Consider the following 24,190-nt stretch of genomic DNA (forward strand, 5'->3'; position numbering starts at 1 on the left):
AATTCTTTACTGCATTCACCTACGCGAAAAGGTTGAAATACAAAAAAAAATACAAAATCACCGCAACCCAATTAATAAAGACATCAATTAAATTATTTGTCCAGTTCTTTGACAGGATCTCAGTAGAGTATAATTAAACACACAGTTGGATCGTCATCTGTGTGTTAAATTTTTTAATTCAACGCTTCTCTGCTAACAAAATTTAAAATAGTAATAATAAAGTAGAAACTAAATGTAGGGTGTTGTGGTGAGTAGAAAAAGAAAAGCAAAATAATCTGTTTAGTTCAGCAAGCAAAGGGAAGTTTGTCAACATCTGACGTCATAAAACTGTACATCATTTAAAATACAATACATATTTTTACAAATGTGCTCTAATATGTTATTTATTTGAAACTGAATGTAAACATAGTACATACTGTACTATTAAAAAATAACTTTAATTTAAAGTGAGCGACCAAAAAAAATGATGTGAAATCATATTGAATTTGTGTGTGTGTGTGCGTGTGTGTGTGTGTGCGATGCAGTTTGAGAAGACATGAAATATGACATGTCAACAGGATGTGATTCATAATAAACACTTGAGTCACCGAAGACAATAGTGGGCTAACTTCTTTTTTTGTCATGTTGCAGGAAGCCGTTAGCGTTAGCCTACTCTGGTTCGCAGAACTCTCATTTGTCATAAAGACATAAAGAGATGTCTTTATGTTTAGCGTCGTCCGATAACGTGGGATGTGTTGAGTGATTCACATCCATTTCGCAGATGACAAATAGTGAACGTAAACCTTGGCAGAGGTTTACGCTCTGTGAGTTCTCTTATCTTAATAGACCTCTTGTTTTGAATCTCATTCGATAGTGACGATGGAGTGTATTGAGTGTATAAATCTGAACTCTATGATGTTGTCCAAAGTCTGGTGAAATATAACCATCCCTTTCTTGTCATCCAGGAGTCAATTAAAACAAGCTTATGCACATGGATTGTAGGGTGGAGAGATAAGTCAACATCAAGTGACACAATACTTGCTCTCACGCACTCCAACACACGTGATGGAAGATGTTGATTAGCGGTGTAATAAACAACTCCGCCCCAACCTTTATCACCAAACCATAATAAACGACACATGTTGCAGAGCTACAGTATATAACAAGGGAAGGAGGGGAACACTGACCTTCCAAAGAGTGCTTCAACATGACCGTCACAAGCGGGATAGTAGAAGAAGTCAAACTGGAGAGCGTATCCCTGCATCCAATTGGAGGAAGGGGAGCAGCAATGGCCGCCCCGGAGGATCATCAGCCGCTGTGCATCTTTGGCACGGGAGATTTGGGACGCTCCCTGGGCCTGCGCCTGCTGCAGACCGGCTGCGGGGTGGTGTACGGCAGCCGCAGGCCCCGCAGCTGCGGCCCTTTGCCGCAAGGAGCTCAGGTGAAACACGCCATTCAGCTCGAATGAATGCCTTTGCAAGTAAATGGTGATTTACAAGGGTGTGAATGTTTGCGCCGCGCAGGTGATGAGCCATGAGGCGGCGGCCAAGGCGGCTCGACTCATCTTCATTTGTGTTCACAGAGAACATTACACATTCATGGAGACGCTGGCACCTTGTTTGGAAGGAAAGGTGAATTGATGGCTGATGTGTTTTGTAATGATGCACCTAATTTTATATAATATTGACCTAGCAGCTGCACGGCATATTTTACATAAACAATATAAATGATTTTCAGCTTATTTACTGGTTTTAGGATGCAACCAACATGATGTAAACTATGTATATAACTACGCATACTACATATGTACTATATGGGGGTGCTGGTTGTTCCTTGAAATCCCTTATATACGAAAATTAGGATCAGCCAGCCTTTGTGCCTCGGAAAATACAACACCTTCAATCAAAACGTCTCACAGACATTACTTTTCATCTTTAACATAGATATTCATTTAACAATTTGTTATTAAGGTGTCTATAGTCATACTGATACAAGTTAGCAATATCATGGTTACAATAATTAGTGACATGGTTTAATATGCCGCTAAAAAAAGTTTTTTTTTTATTACAATCGGCCATTAAATTCAAATAAATGTGTGCTAAGTATATCACACTTATAAAAAAAAAAATACAACTGAGAGAATGTCAATTTTAAAATTTATTCAGGATTATCATGTTCATTTTGTATCTGATTACTTCCGTAAAAATGATGTACAATCTGATAAGTGTTAAATTTGGCATTCAAGCTAGTCACGTTTATCTACAAGCTTTTAGTCTTTATCTCATGTTTAAAGCAAGCCCGTAGCTGCCAACTCTATATCCGTGAAGGATGCTAATTAAATGATATAAATAAACCTGTTTACGTCTTAGAATAGCAGTCGCAAGGTTAGGTAACATGTAAATGCGCATTTGTTGTTTTTCTTTCACAGGTGCTGGTGGATCTCAGTAATAATTTGAAGAAAGGCATGTACAAAGAAGCCAACGCTGCCTACTTGCAAAGGTAACAGACTTGTGTGAGTCTTACCTGAATATGTTGAATTTGATCGTTTTTGTCTGGCATATATAACAGTTTACCTCAACGATGATTTTTCATTGTTTTGTGGTAGTGAGTGTCCAGAACTGTAATCAGTTTTAAGTACAGATTGAAAGAGTTGGACTTTTTTATTCAGACTTTTTTCTGTCTCTTAAAAAAAATAAAAATTGCACATTCTAATTACAATTATTATAATGTGAATTCTATATCCCTTATCCATGCAATAGACAAAATCTGTAGTGACCAAGCATTTATTGTATTATGTAGATTAATTTGAAAGTTTCATGCATACACTTCTCCACCTTTAACCAAGACAATATTTGCATGTGAAGTTCAGGTATTATGTTTGTCCACTTGGGCTCGCCATCAACACATTCTCCATCAGAGAAACTATGAATATGAAGTGAACATATACGTACAATCTCTAGGTTTCCTGAATATAGCATTAGCCACTGTGGTTTACATGATGGTGTCAGTTGAGGCTGCTGGCAATTTTTTTTTGATTATCAGATTTTATTTGTTTAATGAAGTGATTCAAGGAGCGCCAGCCACTGTTTTCATCCATTACTCTGAGTGGCCCCTGATTCATTTTCAAAAATAAAATAAAAAATTTTGGGGTGGGGGGGAGTTATAAATAGTTTTTTTTTTCATTATTATTTATTTATTTATTTATTTTTGCCGAGGAGCAAAACCCCGTTTTTGATTGGAAACACATATTGGAGGTTTATCTGAATTTTTTTTGAAAGATTTGTTTGGGTATAGAAAAAAATATTTTTCCCCAGTTTTCTCAATTTATTTCCATGGGCATCAATTATACGTGGATTTTCGCTATTCACCAGCCGGCACATATTTTCTCCATATTTAAAACGGCATTTTTGTCATGCATCTGGGTTGGAAGTGTGTGATCTTATGTGGCCTCCCCAGTAGTGCTGATTTAAAAAAAAAAATGGTGACCCCCTTCGTCAATTAAGTTTCCCATCCCTGCTCTATGTATACCAACTGTTATGGATTTAAAAAAAATTCTAACTACTGGCGGCAGACTATATTCAAGAAGCTAACAATGTTTACTTTAATGGAGCCAAAGCTAACAAAAGAGGTAACTTCCGTGCATATAGTTCAGAAATGTTTCATATGAAAGTGTTGACATTGATATTTTCTCTTAAAAACATTTTATTTTTCCCTTATAATATTGGGATTTTTTTCCTCCAGTGTAGTGCTCATCCTCCTTTGTCATAGTCTTTCATCTCTGACTATATTCTATCCTTTTTTTTTATGTGTTGAATATTTTGGTCAAATGCTTAAAAGTTTCATCTTTGAAAACAAACAAGCAAACAAAAAAAACATTTCAGGGCGGAAGTGTCCAGAAAGCCCACTTAAGATGTGAGACATCAAAAGGCGCCCACTGAATCCTAAAGAAACGAAACCACTTCCTTGGCTCGGACAGCCCGCTGAGTTTCGATTTAGTCCAAGTGGAGACATTGATTTGTGACATTCAGACCCCTCTCGTTCCCCCCCCCCCCCCCCATCTCTCTTTTTGAGAGGGGTGTTGAAAAATGTCAGCTAAAGTCTTTGCTGTGTGTTCTCCAGACTGGTCCCTGGAGCAACTGTGGTGAAAGGCCTTAACACGCTGTCTGCCTGGGCTCTGCAGAATGGTCTTCTGACAGGAAAACAGGTGAGTGGGGGTCGAGGGGATGGAAAAACTTAAAAGGTATGAGCTGAATGGAGGAAAACCACGCTGGAACACAGTGGCGCAGGCGGTATTGTAAAGGGGATGGAGCGCAAGGTCAATTCTATTCAATTCATTAGCAGCAAGCCCTTGAAATGTATTAGAGCATAATAAGAAATTGCTGGCCTGGTCCAGTTCAATCTGTTTTCATGAAGCCCAAAATTCTTCTATAGTACTCACCAATAGGAAGAAAACGCCGTGCCGTATTGATTCCGTCTACACTGCTGCACGTTATTGATTTTTCCCCGTTTCCGTATCAATGCGAGAGAAAACGAGGGCAGTACTTGTAAAAACACACAAGCTAACACACTTTATGATGTTAGAAAGTTGAAAGAACAGTGTTTATTGCAGCTTCCGCTTCACAGCTACAAAGGGAAACACAAACATGTGCGCACCTCTGGAGACCAAACCTGAATCTGCCTCAAATCCTCTGCAACACAAACAAGCCGCATGCACGCACACAAACGCACACACACACATCCACAAATATCCTTTCACATGCTGATACCACTGCAGTGCTCCATTTTCTTTCAAAAAAGATGAACAGCAGTGTCCCTCCAACATGTGGAAGAAGAGTTAGTGGTGGAATATAATTTACAATTGAACTTTTAAATGCTAAAGTAAAAACGTTATTGACTGTAGAGGGAATTTTTTTTACTGAATTAATATTTTAACATTCTTGACTAGCACACACTTGGAAATAGGGCTGTCCGATTATGAAGAAAATATTAATCACGATTATTTTTGGTAATAATTGAAATCACGATTAGGACGATCATTATTAAATAATCAAACGTAAAAATTATCAAGACAAATAAAATTCTTTGAAACACTATAATCATGCAAGTTCCTTTTGGATGAAGCAAAAATTTATAAAAATTAGTTATTTAAAAAAAAAATTAAAAGGTGCAAATATATAAATTTAAACAACTCAAAATTTGAATTTATCTTTTTTTTAATGATCATGCTGATTTTGTAATTGTGGAGTGTAATAATTGAAATTGTAATTAAATTTTGATTAATTGCACAGCCCTACTTGTAAGGTAAAAATATTTAGTAAAAAGTCAAATAAAATCAGACTTCTGTATACTTTATGAGTACATCATCATCATTTTTTTTACATTCTTAACTGTCAAACAACAATGAAATGTGTACTCGTCTTTTCACAAATCGTTGTTTTTGTTATTTATGCAATAAATGTCCAATAGGTGAGTCTCTTCACATAAAAACTAAATGCAGTTGACTTTCCGTTGTTGATCGAGCAGCCAGGACAGAAACGTCTGTCACAGTAGATCCGAATTTCCGCTTCTCTCGTTATAATCACACTTTTCCATCACAAAAAATCACAAAACAATAAAGAAGCAGTCAAACACGTAAGGATGGAGATATGCAGAAGTCTCATGCGATATTGGCACACTTCACTTGAGTCATGTCAGGTTTGATTTGAAAAGTTTTCATCAAAAACGGTAGCACTTCGATGGCATTCAAGATTTCCCTCTACCACACATTTTGAATGTCTGAAATACAAACTCTATAGACAGTATGTGTAAAATAGAGCAATAAGAATTTCTATTGCCATGAACTCTGACGCATTTTCCACTCATTCCTTTTATTGTCTGCATGCAACCCATTTTATCAGTAAACACTATTGACTATTGTGACCCGCACTGGACTAGGGGTCATTCAGGGAGCCACTCAGGGTTGCAGTGTCTTGTCCAAGCACACAATAAACCTGTGCTGTTGGTAATCCTTGTCACGTGGCCACATCTGATAATACCACTTCTTATTTTGCTTGATATCAGAGCAGTAAAAACATTAGTGTTATCCTCTGTTACTGCACTCTATAAAGAGAATTGTTGAACCCTTCTAAGATTACAAACTGAATTGTTGACCAACAACAAAATCGCTTCAATTGGTAACATATGATTGAATTAAGTCCGCACGCTCTACTATAAATCGAAGATGAAAGCTGATAGATGCAGTCAAAGTAAAACCATCAGGGCTCTTCATACTCATCTGGGCATTGGTGGACCATGCATGATGTAGAAAAAGCTTTAATATTACCTTTTTAAACGGCATAATGCACTTTTAAGTTGAATTTAATATAGTCACTTTGGATTAATTTTGGATTAACTTAATTCAAGTGAATATATTAAGATTAATGAACTAATAATTAATTAAAGTTAATATAGTCACTTTAGATTAACTTAATTCAATCGTGTGCTACCAATTGAAGCGTTTTTATTTAAATTGGTTCAACAATTCTCTTTGTGAGTGTCGGTGGGAAAGATGGCAATTGGATCTCTTATACTGGATTGTTTTTAATTTGAATTTTGTTGTTGTTGTTATGGAAAAGTCTATTCACTTTTATTCCCATTCCATTTTTTTTTATCAGCATTTCCAAGGTACATGTTTTACATCACAATAATATCAGAGCACACCGTCAACCAAACAAAAGTATATACAGTATTAAAATAAACATGATCTGGTCTGAATTTACTCACAGATTTACTTATACAGTTTGAACAACAGGCCTGCTTATTATTATTATTATTATTATTATTTATTTTTATTCTTCTTATTATTCTTATTTCCATTGGCACACTTGATGAACTCTCACGGCACACTAGTAGTTGGGAAACACTGCTGTATATAGCCAACTACCTGTAATTGAGACTGATTCAACAGTGCCTCTGCTGGTAGGAACCAAGTCCTGCACGCTATTTTGTCTCAAATGCTATAAAACAGGCTTCATTAATAATCAATTCCACATTACCAACAGAGAATTGTCATCTAAAGAGTAAGTAATTGATTATTATGCACATTTGTAGTATACATATATATATATATGATGTCAAGAATAAGTAATAACTGTTAGACTGGATAGTTTCCCTTTTTTGGGTGGTTGTGTCATATTTACATTCCGTTGGCGATTTAGTCTGTCGGCTGTCCCCTGCTGTTATGCTGCAGTAATGTAAGGAGACATGGCTGGCTGCCCGGTCCACTTACACACACCTGGGGGAAAACTGCTCAGTTGACTCGCCTGTCAAACTTTCCTCTCCGTCTCCTCCTGCCCACCCCACATACACATATTTAATCGCCTTATCTCAGAGTAGCAAGTTTAATAATAAACTCCAGCATGGCGAGATGTAGAAATGGGATCAGCGAATGAACATGCTTAAGCCTGCAAGAGTTCCCACTCCAGCTTCAGGATACAACAACAAAAAAATTTAAAAAAAAATTGCACACAAGCTTTGACACCTTGAGTGCATCGCTATGTCGTGTGCAGACAGCAGCTTATCTAAGTGAAATCTTTTCATTATCAGCAACAGCGCAGAACAACAGGCAGGTAAACAGAAACATTAAAACAGATCTATTTCGACTGGCTTTGCAGGGACTGTTTTAAAAGACAAGTCGACCCCCCCCAAAAAAAAAAATTTTGGGGGGGGGCCCCAAACAATTTTTTTATTGACAATAATATGTTGTATGTGACCTCACTAGTCTAAAGATGACATTCTGATTGATATTACATTTATGGAATATGAGTTAAACAGCAAAATCCAGCCGTTTTTATCCATCTCAGGGGGCAGCCATTTTGCCACTTGCTGTTGACTGAAGATGACAGCTCAGTTTCAGAATACTGTGAGCTGTGATTGGTTGTTGCCTGAGTCCTGAGCAACTTTGATGTCATCTTCAGTCAATAGCAAGTGGCAAAAGGGCCGCCCCCTAAGATGGCCAAAAACGGGTGGATTTTGCTTCATAACTCATATTCCCAAAATTTTATATTAATTAACAAATTAATAATAATAATTTATTATTAATTAACAAAATAGAATAAACATCAGGCCTGCTCAGACCACATCTAAATGATGGCACAGCTAGTCTAATGGGATTTTGGTGAATGTCAAGATGCCATGTTTACACTAGTGAGGTACATATAGGATATTATTGTCAAGAAATGTTTAAGATTAGGACAAGACGCTGCTGGCAGGTACATTTGTCATGTATGCGTGCATTAAAGGTAGTCACCATTTTTAATGTTTTTATATTTTGAAAATGTTTGATATCCCTAAAAATCTTTGAAATACAATCTTTCGCCTGGGTCAATAAATATATCCTAATGTCATTTTTTTTATTATTATTAATAGTACTACTAGGGACACAAAAAGCTATTACTTTGATAGGCAGATGTTTTCTAAATGTATTCAAACACAAACACACAAATACAGTACGTCAGTCGAACATCCCCTTCGTAAGAAATCTTAAACAAATAAATGTTTTTTAAAAATAACTATTCAGCGCAGGATTAAAAATCAATGTTACAAAAAAGTCCGAATTGAGCATTTTTATTCATTCATTTGAAGAACTCTTGAAACAGTTTAAGATGTTCTCTTCATTGCAGCAAAATAACAAACTATTATGTCCATTTTTTTTAATATGACATCAAATCTCCATCCAGGTCTACCTTTGTGGCAACAGTGCTGAGGCAAAGCAGTCTGTAGCGGAAGTTGCCACCAAGATGGGCCTAACAGTTTTGGACAGGGGGTCTCTGTCAGCGGCTCAAGAGCTGGAGGACTTCCCCCTGCGGTTGTTCCCCGAGTGGAGGCTGCCTCTCCAAATTGCTGTTGGCCTCGCCGCCTTCTTCTATTTCTATCTGCTCATCAGAGACGTCATCTATGCCTACGTAGAGCAGGGGAAGGACATCTCCTACAGAATCACGATGACCCTGGCCAACAAGGTGACTCAACTCAACTTTATGTATACAGCACTTTAAAACAACACAAAGTAAAGATCATTACAAATAAATAAATAGCAGGCCTCCTCAGACCACGTCTAAATACTAGAACAGCTAGTCTAATGGGATTTTGGTAAATTTGTTGGGGCACAGGCAGACAGATTCTGAGCTCTGGAGACGCGTGCAGTAGATTTCAAATGTGTTTCATTCATAAATATGTAAACAGCTGGAATCACTATATTATATGTTTAAATTATCCCATTGTGGCACATCTATGGGTGGCACATGAACAATGGGAGTGGTGGGAGGCTTCTAAGGGCCCATTTCACAGCACAGAAATGAATCTGCTATGTCAACACTCTAGTGCGCAACTAGCATGTCGTATTTGAAGAGAGTGAAAGGAGATGCTTTGATTGGCCAAGATTGAAGTCGGCTGTGACCACTCCCACAGCGGCGCAGCCCTCCTTCTCGCAAATCTGCCGGTCTGTCGTCTTTTATTTTATTTTATTTTATTTTATTTTATTTTATTTTATTTCATTTTATTTCATTTTATTTCATTTTATTTCATTTTATTTCATTTTATTTCATTTTATTTCTTTTTATTTCATTTTATTTATGTCTACAGAGTTGAGTTCACGTCGACAATCGTTTGGTTGGAATCCTAATCGTTAATATTCCATTCAGTTGTAATGATGGTTAGGAACGCAACTGAAGGCCAAAAGTGGGAGGAGCAGTTGGCAGTATTTGTTAGAGATAAAATGCTCCAATCTCTTAGGAATAAGAGAAAGACCAGCATTGTATGTGGAAGACAACCAGTACAGTCCAGTCGCAATTAATTCAATGCCCAGAGAAAACAATGGCGTACTCACAGGAAGGTCACTGTGAACTAACATTTCGTAACACGTGTTCACTGTTTCCTTCCAGGTGTTTCCCATCGTGTCGCTTGTCATGTTGTCGCTGTGTTACCTTCCCGGTGTTTTAGCCGCTTTCTTTCAGCTCTACAGAGGAACCAAATACAAGTAGGGTATCTTCACAATTTGTAAGAAGCTACTTTCCACACGAGTCAAATGTGCATGACTTAAAGTTTGCATGTGTGTGTCTCTTATTATGCAGGCGATTCCCTAACTGGCTGGACCGCTGGATGCTGTGTAGGAAGCAAATGGGCCTGGTCGCTTTGGGCTTTGCTTTTCTCCACGCCATCTGCACATTCGTTATTCCTATCCGCTACTCGGTCAGACATAAACTCATCTCCCGTGTGGTGGACGAGGTACAGTACAGCGGTTTTAGCAACGATGTACAAAGTTGATCTGTACATTTACGCTAAAATCACAAATCAAAAGCACGAAATCTCTTGGTCAACATTAAAGCTCTTCTCCATCTCTCGCTCCCTTTAGATGAAGAACAACAAGACCACCCCATTTGACTTTAATTATACAGAAACGTGGGGAACGGACTCGTTCTACGTCCTGGGCATTCTGGGTTTCTTCCTTTATGTCCTACTCGGCCTGACGTCGCTGCCCTCTGTGGGAGGCTCGCTCAGCTGGAGGGAGTTCAACTTCATTCAGGTCAGAGCTTGCAGGACTTGCACATCTTTTATGGTAATAGAGGGATGAGCTCGGGTGAGCGTTTTATTTTATTTATTTCGTTTTTTAGTTTTTTGTACCATGGGCATTTGACTGAGAAAATACAGAAATGTAGCCTCACGTTGTTGTTTTTTACTTACAAAATGCGACGACAATAGGAACATTTTACATTACCAGCCACTGCCTGTTCATTTAGAAAACATAATATAAGTGCAAAATAAAGGCAAGTAATTACAAGAGAAACAGTGGGAACGTTTAGCTTGGTCTACATGTGGTGAAGCAGTTTCGAAGACATTACAGGCTTACTGATTGGTAATTTAGTCACTATATAAAAACACATTATGGTTTTCAGGCATGTGAATCATGTTCAATCAAGTACTTTGAACTTTTGCTTGGTCATCATGTGGGGAAATTGTTTTTGAAGGCATCCTGATTTACTCATTGGTTAACGTATGATACAACATGGGCTTCAAGCATGTGAGTCAAGATGGTGATCAAGTATTTTCAATTTTCAATGTACATTTCATTGAATGCTCCTTGCTTTTGTAAAATTGTACCTATAGCCTGGTTTAGCGTTTGGACATGTCCCTCCGTTACCATATTTGTTAGCATAACTGAAGTTATTGTTGTTCATAATGACTTGGGCCTTTTTCTATTTTTTTTATCATTATTTTCAATTATTATATTTTGTAATATATATATATATATATATATATATATATAATTATTTTTTTCTAGACCCTATATTTATTATTATTAGTAGTAGTAGTAGTAGTAGTAGTGGAAGTATTGAATTTAAAAGTTTCTTTCAAATCATCTGAACATGAAATTAAAAAGGTCACCAGGATAAAAATGTCTGAAACATAAAATATGTTTGTAGTATAGTATAAGAGTATTGTCATAATTGGCGATTACTTGATGAGGCATCTAATCTTGGGTGGAGACATGCATCAGCAAGACACGCAGATGGCAAAGATTGTCTCGTCATTTTTTTTGCAGCATACAAGACAATGCGGTGTCTACTGAAAATAAAAACGACAAGTTTTAATTTTTTTATTTTAAAGAGTGCCCCAGCACCATTGTTCTCATGCTGTACTTCCTATCAGTAAAATCTCTTTTTAGGTCCTTTCTGATAAAACGTAATTATAAGTTTTTATCTGAGTTATTAAAGTGCTGTAAAAGCAATGTGTCACGGGGACTTTCTTCCCAAGTGACTAGTTAAGTAATTCCCTAACACAACGCACACTACAGATGACTGGTTACTTTTAGCTCAGCATTTTAAATGTTAAGTTATTCATTAAACTGAATTATGATAGCAGGTATAATCCCACGTGAGCAGATTTGCTAATACAGCTCACGGGGGTGTGTGTGTGTGTGTGTGTGTGTGCGTGAAAAGGTTGTGTGCACGGATGGACTGATGGGAAAAAATATTCGGCGATGGAGGTCAAGATAATTGATCCTTTGAGTAGGGGAGAAAGAGACGACACAACTGAGATCGATTTGCATAGATTATCGTCATGATCACGCTTGTCAACAAGGGGATGCCTCGGATTTTAAAATGCATGAAGCAAAAGCCTTTACAGCTCTCAGTTGTGATTAAAAATAAAAATCCTTGATTATGATCATCTGAGGATGCAACTGTACTACAATCAAGTATGCTTCTGTGTGTGTTCAAGATGCTCTCTACTAAGTGATTAACAATAACCAAACAACAGGAGAACGCTAGGGCCCCAAAAACAATTATTCTGTAACAGCTGTGGAAAAAGGAAACCTTAAGAGAATGGTTTCACTATAAAACTTAATGTGACAATTTCTATTCATGAAGTCGGCAGGGGAGTAGTTTTATCCATCGACAAAAACACATCTGATGAGCCACATTTGCACCGTGTAATACAGTATGTTATTCGTACAAATGTATGCATGTGTTTTTCCTCTCGAGTAAAAATGGGTAACTTCTGAGCTTTTTGGCTGCAAGCAGTAATTACTCAGCGGAGCCTTAAATGTTGACATCCAGTTTGTTTAGAGCTCTTGACTATTGTCCATAAAACAAGCTAAAAACATGCCAATAAAGTGTATAATAATAATAATTATTATTATTATAATATTAATAATAATTATTATTATTTTATTATTATTATTACTATTATTATTATTATTATTATTGTACTTAAAAATAGTAAATAATAATGTGAACAATGTACTCAACTCTGGTATCATTGTGAGGGCCATTTGTTGGGGAAAGGAGGGGGAAACACTGAACAAGACTAAATTTGGAAAAAATATATTTTATGGCACATGTAGAATAAATATAAAATGTGTGATTAATTTGCGAGTAATCGTAAGCTAACTATGGAAGTCAAGGGATTAATTACGATTAAAAATGTTAATCGACGAAAAGCCCTAGTTTTTAACTCATTCACTCCCATCCATTTTCACTGAAGCAAACCTCTTCGCTCCCGGCTGTTTTACTGGATTTTGTCTGACTTTGCAAGGCCGACATTATTGTGTTATATTGCTATAAAAACATGGAACTACCAAAAGAAAGATTAGAGTCTCTTCTTTCATCAGGGAAAATATATATATTTGTATCTCTTTCTCTTCTGCAGCAATTAGCATTAGAATCCAGCTAAGTTTCATAATTATTCATCAAATCTGTTTAAAACACTGGGGAAAAGAGCTTGTTGCAACATAGCCCCGGTTGATCTCTTATACTCTGCTGCCATCTGCTGGCCGTTTTTTGTAGTAGGTCAGAGGCTGCATCAAAACCTGTATGCTCTAGCATTAAAAAATATATATTTCTTTTTTTTTTAACCAAAACAAAACATATAAATATGTTTTTGGGACCATGGCAATAAAAATAAAATATAATTTTTGTATACGTTTTTGATAACAAATTAGTTAATAAACAAAAATGTCTCTATGTAAACAGATTAGTAAAAAAGATTTTCTTGTTTACGTGTAATTACAAAATGTTTTTTTTGTTTGTTTTCCAGTCCAAACTAGGCCACCTGACCCTGTTCATATGCACGGCACACGGTTACATTTACGGCTGGAATAAATTCCTGCGCCCTGCAACGTACAAGTGGTACACCCCTCCAGGCTACATGCTGTGTCTGATTGTACCCTCCGTGGTGCTGGTGCTCAAGATATTGATCTTGCTGCCATGCGTGGACCGAACTCTCACCCGCATTCGACAGGGATGGGAGAGGAGCCCGAGCGTGGAGACGGGTCAGAACAAAGCCACAAACCTGTGACCAAGAAGACTTTAATCAACTTTCTTCAGTAAGTAATGTTGATTAGTTTTGCACATGTTCAGCCAAATGGACGCGCCATCAAGGATATATATTATTTTTCTGGGCTTTGAGAGATTTTATCTGCTTGTTGTTCGTCTTTCACCAAATGTGTCAAAAAATAGACTTCCATCCCTGGACGACGCACATTGTTTTGATAAACAGAGGCAATCATTTCCAGTCCTTTGCCCCAAAGTGGAGCATTCCCCGAAGCTGCTTCGTTCTCATCGCCCAAGTCTTCCTCCATCTCAAGGGCACTGCACACACAAAATTAGAATAAAGTGGTCGCTGCAGTGTAACGCTCTCCCTCAGCCGGTTTGATTAAACGTACTTCAACCAGTCTAAATTGTAATTTTTTTTTAGTTTGAATATAAAATAAAAATGTATATTTTATTCATACTTTCATATTTTATTATTTAAATGATTCTATTTCATATTGGTGTATCATATTGGTTATATTGAATTTTGCCCACCCGTGCTTAAAGCAAGACAAGGCAATTTTATTTGACACTCATTTGTTTGTTTTTTGTTTCTGGTTTTATTGAACATAGAAACATAAGGAAAACACAAAACACATTACAAGTTTAAAATATAAATTGAAGTAAGAAGTATGAATTTGATACCTTCCTTAGTTTTTATGTAGAATTATTGCCTTTAAAAACACTTTTTTATTGAACATGACATCACGGGTGCTCAGGACTCAGGTACTGACCAATGAGCTCAGTTTGCAAAAGTCACATGACCAAACCCAGAAAACAGGTGAGCTGAGATTGGCCTTGTGATGTCATTTTCAGTCGACTTTAAAAGTACTTAGAATTAAAGTAAAGAAACAAACTAGGTTTCTAAGACCTTACTGTGAAATTGATTAAAAAATGTTTAAAATGGCCGATTTCACGTCTGTTGATATTTGTGTGGGACATAACAGCTAAATACTACTTGAGTCATCTGTTTCACATCACAAAAGCTTAATTCACATAATGGTATCAAACTCATCATTTGACGGTCCATTCCATGACATAGCAAAAAAACAACAACATTCAGCATTATTATGTGTCCGGGTTAAAAAAAAAAAAAAAGTGCTGACAAGAGCAGATGTGTGGGATCAGCAGGCGATTTGGTCAAACATTTGGTGAGTGTGGCGTGCTCAGCAGTGACAGCTGGTGGGCAGGTGAGGAGTGACAAGAAATGGAAGTTAATCAGATAACACGGAAGCAGAGGTGGCTCGTGAGGAGAACGCAGCAGCTGTCATGATCACATTCTCCTTCTCCCCCCGGGCAGAACATTTATGCAAGAAAAAAACTTTGTTATCCAGCATCTAATAACATTATCTGCTCACACAATCTGTAATCTCTCATACACCCTCCTCCATTCTTGTATTATCCTCACTTTGCCAAAGAATTAATGTTGATTTTAGGCTCTTTTGGATACCATCTTTGTGTGTGTGTGTGGGGGGGGGGGGGGGTGCGTGCGTGTGTGTGTGTGTGTGTGTGCTGAGATTTAAACGAGATTCAAATATTGCCCTGGGAAGCGATGAATCTAATAATGCACCGAGAAACTGTGAAACAAGCTGGCTTACATATTGTAATTTCCACTCGTGTTGAAATTTCACACACCTAGACAACTCTGATACGCGTAACATGATTATCTATGGCCTGCTAGGAAAAGTAAATAAACTGCTGCATTGTGGGTAAAGATGCACATCATGTACTGTAATGAAGAATTCACCCAGGACTCAACTGTGAAATGTACAACAGTTTAATAAAAGACAGAAACCACAACAACCTTGAGGTTTTTATTTCCAACCTTATGTCATTCTTAAAAATTTACTATTGTCTACTTTTCAAATCGCAAGAGGCTTGAGTGTATTTATTGGATAACATTAAAGGAGAAAGCTGCTGCTGATGGTATATTTGTCTCAAGGCAGCTGCAAAAATTCACATTTAGTCCAAAACAGTTGTTTCGACTTTTGGCTTGTCCTGCCAATGGGCCGCCATGCAGCGCGAGTCAATTGCATGCTTTGTTTGCCACAGTAATGTCCGTCGAACAAAAATATCTGGAGACAACGAAAAGCAACCAGTAATTAAAATGTATAAACACACAAAATGAGCAAATAGTTTTGCTGAGGACTTGCCAAGAGCATCTCAGCCTTTATTCGATATAACACATTTCATCTCTTTGAGGAGATATGCTTCTTCCTTGACAATCACGCCCTGTTTTTATGGTTCAGTAAAAATAAAAATAAAAAAAATAAACTATAAATACAATATATTGGGTGTGGAAACACAAAACCTGTACAGGGTTGCAGTTTTTTCATGTGAGGTGCTTAATTGCTTTGTGTGTGCTGAAGAGTTGTCATCTGTAATTTTTTAGATTTTACATATGTGACATATATATTTTTTTCACTTAAGGATGAATTGATGATAAACTAGGGGTGTGTCAAAATGTGTGTGTTAATTTTGAGTCAATTAAAAGCTCCTTTAACGCCACTAATTTTTTTAACGCGCAATTTATGACCGTCCCTTACTTGGAAAGTCTGTACTGGGGGAATTCCAGTTGCAATGCAGCAGACACGTCCACGTCGAAATTTAGCAGTAATAAATAGAATAATAATGCATATGATTGTTGAGACTGGGGTCAAGTTGTATTTTACAATTTTAAAAATGTGCAGAATTTCACAAGTTACTTCATGTTAAAGATTAGATAGCTCTTAATATATGAAGACAAATGCACTGAACTGTAACCAATGTTTTACAAATGTAATTATGCCATCTAGTGGCAGAAAAATAACTTCAACACAAATCAATATCACACTCGTTTTTTTACAGTACAGTACATCCTTTTTAATTTTAACTTAATTGTATTAATTATTATGAAATTACTGTATCAATGACTAAAAGATGCGGCCATATTTCTATTAGTTTACATTTTTTCCACTTTTATGTTAACAAGAGTATGAAAACTTAGGGGAAAATCACTGTACATTTTAATGTACATTTAGAGCAGATACAGAATTTGCGATTAATCGTGAGTTAACTATTGAAGTCATGTGAAACACACATGGCACCCAGTTTAACATATAGCTATCAGCTGATAGCTTGCTAACGAGTATACATGAAAGTAAATTCCAGTCTAGTAATTAGTAAATAAAGCTTTAAATGATTTAAAAAAAAAAGAGAAGAAGATAAGAAATAAACATTCTCTGCTCCTCCACAGACACAAATTAAGAGATACAATCTCAATGTCCTCCAATAGAATTTTTTTAATTGTGTTCCTGGGATCATCAATATCTCCCTTCTTTGGCTCTAGTTTGATATTTTGGTTTTGTCCACTATTCAGTTTCCTTTCCCCAGGTGTACTGCATGTATATGTCTAACTTCTACTATTAATGCATTCATACATGTAAGAGCTAAATGCATACGCCTGCTGTGCATATATATTGAAGTTTGATCTCTCTCCCGCTAACGTCGCTCCTCTGCTTCAGTTTCTTTGCTTCCCAAGAACCAACTCGGTCTATACGCTCACAAGTAATATCACATTTCCTGGGGTCCTCCTCTGATGGCGCTCTTGACACGCTCGTCTCGCCGTGATAGGATGAGATTCGGTAAAAGGAAGCTCGTCGGCAATTCTGAGCAAATGTTTCCCAGAGAAAGACTTCAGATGAACTCTGGAGACGGATCAGACGCGCACACGACTCTTCAGGGAGTTTTTGCGAGTTCACGGACGGGATGCCGTAATAAGAAAGACACGTCAATGCAATTCTATCACTACCATATATTTTAATTGGAAGTCACTGGTTGGTGGTTCAGTACGCATGGGAACGCCACAAGAACAAAAGGGCGAAGTCAAATCTGAGAGCAAAAATACATAGACCTGAATATAAAAACAAGTAGATCACCATGATTGCAAGATATATGAAAACAGAAGCATAAAAAAACAAACAGAAGTTGGTCCTCTAAAAAGAGATGATCAGTTGTGTATATAGTAGATAGATATATTTTGCTAACTGACGGCGGTGTTCGGTTTAGGTGAACGGTATGGGATTTTTTCTAATAGGTTTTTGGTGAGCTAACGAATACACACACACTCGCACGCACGCACATACACATACACATACACATACTCACCCACATACAAAAAAAAATAAAAAAGAGCAATGATGATGACATTACCGAATGAACAATACTGAGCTCTTTTTGGAAAAAAAATAAAAAATAAAACAATTTAAAAAAAACATATATTTTGCTAACTAAATATCGTACAAAGTTGGACTGTGGAATAAGTAACTCCCAAAACAGCCCTTTAAAATTAAATCTTGTTTTTTTTGTACTGTACACGCTAATGTCACAATTGAACCATTGCTTCATGAAAAAAAAAAAGCAAAAAGTCACCGCAAGTGCCGTCTGTGGGAACTTGCCCCACTTGCCCCTAATACAAAGTTGCCAGGGCTTCAATATGTTTTCACTGACTTTGTTTACATGCAGTGAATAAACCTATCAAATTCAAAGAATGAATATTCAGGTTTTGAAAGGCCATGTAAACACGCGTAAATAAAATTTTTTTTTAAAAAAACGATCCTTGAGGCACCCCTCTGCGATCAGGGTACCTCCTTTGAACGGAACTTTGGTTTCTGTTCTGTCCAAGTGTTATGTTCACCATTTTGAGTTTGTAGGTTGCGTTGGTGCACCACCTAGTGGCCAATGTTATTTGCGTGTGTGTAAAAAAATAGTAGTCAGAAAGAGGACGTTTTTCGATCTCACTGCCATAAACAGACAACTCCACTCTAACATTCTCTTGTGCTTCTTTCTTGTTCAAGCATCATCTGATTCTAATTCGTAAGACATATATGTGTAATGCTAACCGCTAATCGTGATCGCTAATTGCTAGCATAGGCAGTTTTGTCTGTGTGTTGTGATCATTCACGTGTATGTAGTACTGTACATACTGTATATTGATTGTATTGTATGTTTCTTGTTGTAGTTTCACAATATAGATAGACAAATTCACTTCAAACCCGGACTCTGTGGAGTTTGTTTATGAATGTTTAGCTGTTTGAATAAGATAGCTCCTCGACTAGCAAGGTCTTTACGCCGAATATTTCAGAAACTTGACCTTAACCCGAATACTGATCGCATGTAAACATAGTCACGGTTATGCTCAGTAATTCAAACAATCCTGTGTATGTTTTCTGGCACACCGTTCTTATGTTAGTAGTGTTTTCTCCTCGTCAATTTCAGTCCTCTCCCAGCCCCGCCGAATTCGAGTGACCCTCCGGTCCACGCAAGGCAGGAGGAGCAACAGCTTTAGCGCTAGCACCACGGAGGGAACCACCAGACTCAGCATGTAGCCTGGAGGTGTGTACCACTTGTACGTAGAGGGCCGCAGAAACCCGTCCCAGCCATACAGGAAGGTGTGAAGGGTGCACAGGAACAACGTCACGTGACCCAGCTTTGACTGGAAAACATGAAAGTCAGTCATCGCACACGTAGAAACAGATTCATGAGATCAGTGAGCTACAGTGTCAAGAAAGCATACAGTAGATACCTGCTCACATGCGCACACAGGTTTGTTTTACTATCTTTGTGGGGCCATCCCATTGACACGATGCATTTCCTAGCCCCTCCCCCCAACCCCAACCAACAAAAAACGATTGCCTACCCCTATTCCTTACCCTAACCTCAACCCTAAACCAATTCAAACCTAAACTCTAAAAACCAAGTCTTGACCTTCAAAAAGAGGTCTAAACTTTGCAAAATGGCCCCACGTGGACGGGTGGGCCCCACAACTCTGTGAAATCCCAGAAGGTTGGGCCCACTATGTGACAAAAACAAGAGCACACACACACACACAATGTGCTTGTAGAGCCAAGCCAGTGACCAAAGATAAGGAATTGCCTCTCAATTACATTTGATGAATAACATTAACATTTAAACTACGGCTCTAATTTGTGCTGGAGTAACGAGAAGGGGGTGCGGAATGTGAAGATGAGCTTCACATGACCCACTTACATTTATGAATGATTAGTTAGTGAGACGGATTATATTTTATATTACAGTAGGGGGGGGGGGGGTGCCTTTAAAGAGTTGTTTTGGAATGCTAATCAAATCTAGACACTTTTAATACTAAATTTCTGACACTCAGAGGGATTTATTGCCATTCCTAAAGGTATAAAGCTGTCTATAAGAACATTGGAATGTTTGTGCTCCCCCTCAAAAGTAAGAATAAATAAATAAATAAAGTATCGTTCTTAGCTAGCCGATATAGCAACTCTAAGAATCATTATTATGTCCAGCAAGTAACCGCATTTCTTGCAAGTCCAGTAGTTTCTCAAATTTTCCACACCTCAGCCCGATGTCAGTGTGACAGTTTAAGGACTTTTTTTTTTTTTAAACCACACTGTAAAATCACCAGCAGGCAAACTGAAAGTGAATACCAACTGCGCGTTTGGTGAATCATCAGGCAAGTTGTGGCTCGCACAAGTCTCAACCCAAACTGGCTCATGTAGCATCATACCAATTTGTCTGAAATACCCAACAATGTACTAGTAGCTTGTATTTCATTCTCAATGACTGCCAAATCTATTACAGAAAGGGATGAAGCCTTTTGCCTGGTTCACTTTCTTTTTAATAAGTGAGTGCAAATTTGAGTGGAGCTCTGTCTCTGTGGCACTTTATCGTTTCATAAGGTAAGTGGCTGCCTGAAATGCCCGACTGTCAATCAAACAATCAGACTTTTCTCTATGTAATCCTTTTCATATCGAATATTGCGGGAACAAAGTGCTTCGCACAATAATACAATAAACAGACAAACACCCACACGATTTTTGAGATGACAGCTGGAATCAAAAGGAAAATGTCAGAAAAACGTCATCAGTGAGGCAGCCAGAGACGTTGGGTAAAAGAAAAAAAAAATTTGAGCTGCGATGACTAATATAAAGTAGCATAAAACATAAAAGCAACGTATGATTAATTGTCTCAATTTGAATGATGTTATTCATGTTGATAATTGTTTCGAAAAATATAGAAAAGGAAAACAGGAGTGATAAAATAAATTAAAAACTAATAAATAAATAAATAAAACCAGACTCAACAAAACTGGTTAAATAAACAATAAAGAACAGAAATAATAATAATAATAATAATAATAATAATAATAATAATAATAATTATTATTATTATTATTATTATTATTATTATTATTATTATTATTATTATTATTATTATTATTATTATTATTATAAATAGTACCAGGTATTGATATTGTGCCAATACCCGGCCTTATTTCAAGGAATCGGTACGCGGCATCCGATGCTGGAGTATCGGGAACTAGTCATTTGAATTTAGAAGAATAGAAAATTGCCATTCATTTTATGCAATTTTAAGGAAAATGCTCTATTGGGATTTATACAGTAGGCTTCTTTTTTTTAAATTATCTTTCCTTTGTTTTTTTATGTATCAAAAGTACTAGTGGTATTGGTACTTGGTATCGGCGACCACTCAAGAGTTGAGTACTCGTACCAGAATTGGTCTGAAAAAATAATAAATGTTAATGATGAACACAAGGCTGTAAAAAGATTTTCCCCAGCCAATTAAATAGTAAATTTTAAAGTACTTTAAATACAATGAGAATAAATAATGAACCGTGTTTACTGAAATCATTTATTATTAACTCATTCACTGCCATTGACGGCTAAAAACGTAGCGATGCCATACGATTAATTACGATTATTAATTAAGTAAAAATTGTAATTGCCTGTCACCCCTAATTTTGTATAATCTTTTTTTTTATGAATTCATGGCAGTGAATGAGTTAAAATCATGAAGTGACCCAAGCTAGCCTTTGCAACTTGTTTGGTTCATGAGGAAAGCTTCCAACTGAACTGATGTCGTACTCGCGGACGCACAATATGTTATTATGTGTTACACACACAAACACATACGCAGGCACAGAGTTGCATAATGCGAAGTCTGGTGGGGAGCTGCTGAGCAAAGTAGCAGCTTGAGCTTGGGTGGGAAAAATCCACACACATATTCCTCCAGTTATGACTGCCAATGTTGAAGGTAAACAGGGTGCAAGGATTTTTTTTTTTCCCCAACGCTTGCACAGCACCAGCACACACGACACACTGAACCCTTGTATTTAGAGTCAACACACATACACACGCTAAGTGGCTACCTGTACGTAGCTGAATTCTCTCCAGCTGAGAGCATTGCTAACTGAAGGCAATGATGTGATTCCCAGCAGGACGTACAGGCCGAATCCCAGAATGCCCACAGAGAAGTAGGAGTCAGTTCGCCAGGCCACGGTGGTGTCAAACTTTGTCGTTTGGTTCTCCTTGATCTGAACAAGAACAAATACAAGGCAGGGCTTCGTACGTGGTAGCAAAAATATCTGGCTAAACAAACATGCTTCAAAAACAAATCTTACCTGTTCGATAACGTATTCCCAACCTCTGAATCTCACATAGTATCTGTTAAGATTTAAAGAGAACACATTTTTCATTATTCTCACTAACTAGTGATATTTTGGAGTGGTGATTTTCGATACCACCATAAATATATATATATATTAGGGCTGTTAGAAAAAATAGATTCGGCAATATATCGCAATATTACAGCGTGCATTTTTTTTTTTTTTTTTTTTTTACAGCGTGCATTTCTTGAATCGATTCAATATGCGGCCGAAATTATTTTTAAACATCAATTTTTTATGGGAATATTCAACAAAACGTCTTACTTAGGGTTAGGATTTACACATTAAGCATGGCAGAATGTTATATTAATGGAACATTAAGCCTTAATAATTGGGTTAGGGTTAGGTTTTAGGGTTAGGGTTAGGGTTAGGGTTAGGGTTCAGGGTTAGGGTTAGGGTTAGGGTTCAGGGTTAGGGTTAGGGTTAGGGTTTAGGGTTAGTGAGGGTTAGGGTTTAGGGTTTAGGGTTTAGGGTTAGTGTAAGGGTTGGGTTAGGTTTAGGTTTAGGGTTAGGGTTCAGGGTTAGTTAGGGTTCAGGGTTAGGGTTAGGGTTAGGGATAGGGTTAGGGTTAGGGTTAGGGTTAGGGTTAGGGTTAGGGTTAGGGTTAGGGTTTAGGGTTAGGGTTAGGGTTAGGGTTCAGGGTTAGGGTTTAGGGTTAGTGAGGGTTAGGGTTAGGGTTAGGGTTGGGTTAGGTTTAGGTTTAGGGTTAGGGTTCAGGGTTTGGGGTTCAGGGTTAGGGTTAGGGTTAGTTAGGGTTCAGCGTTAGGGTTAGGGTTAGGGTTAGGGTTAGAGATAGGGTTAGGATTAGGGTTAGGGTTAGGAATGAGGGATTGAGCCCTTCCTCGACCAGGATAGGGGAATTGATCCCCCCTCCTGGAGCGAAAGGGAATCGCACGGTCCTTCCGTCCTTGGTACCTCCCGTCGTCACGTTCCTTCCACTGATGTGTGGGCTGGCGTCTCCGCCCATTGCGGACAACAGTCCACCCACCATCCATCATACTTTTTTTAAAAAAATCTCTGATTCCTTTTTATGGTAATTGATGTATAATAATGTTTTTAATCTTTTATTTAATAATTAGGAGTTGCCTTTGTATCCTATGCAATCACTATCTACAAATCTATTTTATTTAAGATGTTATGTATAATTGATTTTTAATCTTTTATTTATTCAATAGGAGTGGCCTTTGTTATATATGTAATCACTATCTATTAATATAAAACAATAAACAAAAACAATCAAAAAAAATGTTTTATATAAAAAAATAGTTCTAATTCCTAATGAGTATAATTAAATGTAAGTGTGCCTTGACAACGTTTCGGCTCATCCAGAGCCTTCTTCAGGTAAATGGCACAATGAAACAATGAAAATGCAATTAAGCTCTTCCTGGCGAGAGATGTTGTCTCTGCAACGACCAAACTCCAACTGAGCAGCTGTGAGTCTGCGATCCTTTATATACTTGCGAAACCAGCCCGCCCCCAACTCAAATTGAACACGCCCACTCCATGTACAATGAAAAAGCAAACCTCATGAAATAACCTTGTAAATATCCATCCCTATTAGTTTATACACTTATGTACACTTATATGTACTTTAAAGTACATATATATCCCCACAAATGTATTGTACATATTTACAACTCTTTAATTATGCATGCATTATATTTTAATCGTATTAACCTATTTTAACATCATGAATTAACTGTCCATTTTAATATCCCACTAATTATGCACCTATGATATTTTGATCTTGTTTAACACCATGAAATTGTGTTATTACCGTGTAATACAACACATGTATGTCATAATACAACATTCACACAATATACAGTTTTCATATTTACTATATACATGTAATTCACATCTCACTAGGGTTAGA

At 37.2% G+C, this 24,190-nt stretch overlaps 2 protein-coding genes across 2 annotated transcripts in view; one reads left to right on the forward strand and one right to left on the reverse strand.

The window, feature by feature from the left end:
• The first annotated feature begins 1,186 nt into the window (after nucleotides 1-1,186).
• LOC147172290 (metalloreductase STEAP4-like) lies at nucleotides 1,187-13,809 on the forward strand. Its single transcript, XM_086077562.1, has 9 exons — nucleotides 1,187-1,420; nucleotides 1,503-1,610; nucleotides 2,408-2,478; nucleotides 4,099-4,183; nucleotides 8,697-8,975; nucleotides 9,897-9,991; nucleotides 10,086-10,239; nucleotides 10,367-10,537; nucleotides 13,549-13,809. The coding sequence occupies exons 1-9, from the start codon at nucleotides 1,187-1,189 to the stop codon at nucleotides 13,807-13,809; spliced, it is 1,458 nt and encodes a 485-aa protein (XP_085933688.1).
• A 3,787-nt stretch (nucleotides 13,810-17,596) lies between these two features.
• Nucleotides 17,597-24,190, reverse strand: part of LOC147172291 (metalloreductase STEAP4-like) — a 15,509-nt gene continuing 8,915 nt past the window's right edge. Inside the window, exons 8-10 of the mRNA XM_086077561.1 lie at nucleotides 22,270-22,312; nucleotides 22,018-22,182; nucleotides 17,597-19,296 (exon numbers count right to left, since the gene is read on the reverse strand). Coding sequence (XP_085933687.1) covers nucleotides 19,045-19,296; nucleotides 22,018-22,182; nucleotides 22,270-22,312 — 460 coding nt within the window. The 3' untranslated portion in view covers nucleotides 17,597-19,044. The remainder of the gene's footprint in view (nucleotides 19,297-22,017; nucleotides 22,183-22,269; nucleotides 22,313-24,190) is intronic.

Source organism: Leptonotus elevatus, chromosome 6 (assembly GCF_054856555.1).
Source record: "Leptonotus elevatus isolate MCC_2025b chromosome 6, RoL_Lele_1.0, whole genome shotgun sequence".
NCBI classification, from domain to species: Eukaryota; Metazoa; Chordata; class Actinopteri; order Syngnathiformes; family Syngnathidae; genus Leptonotus; species Leptonotus elevatus.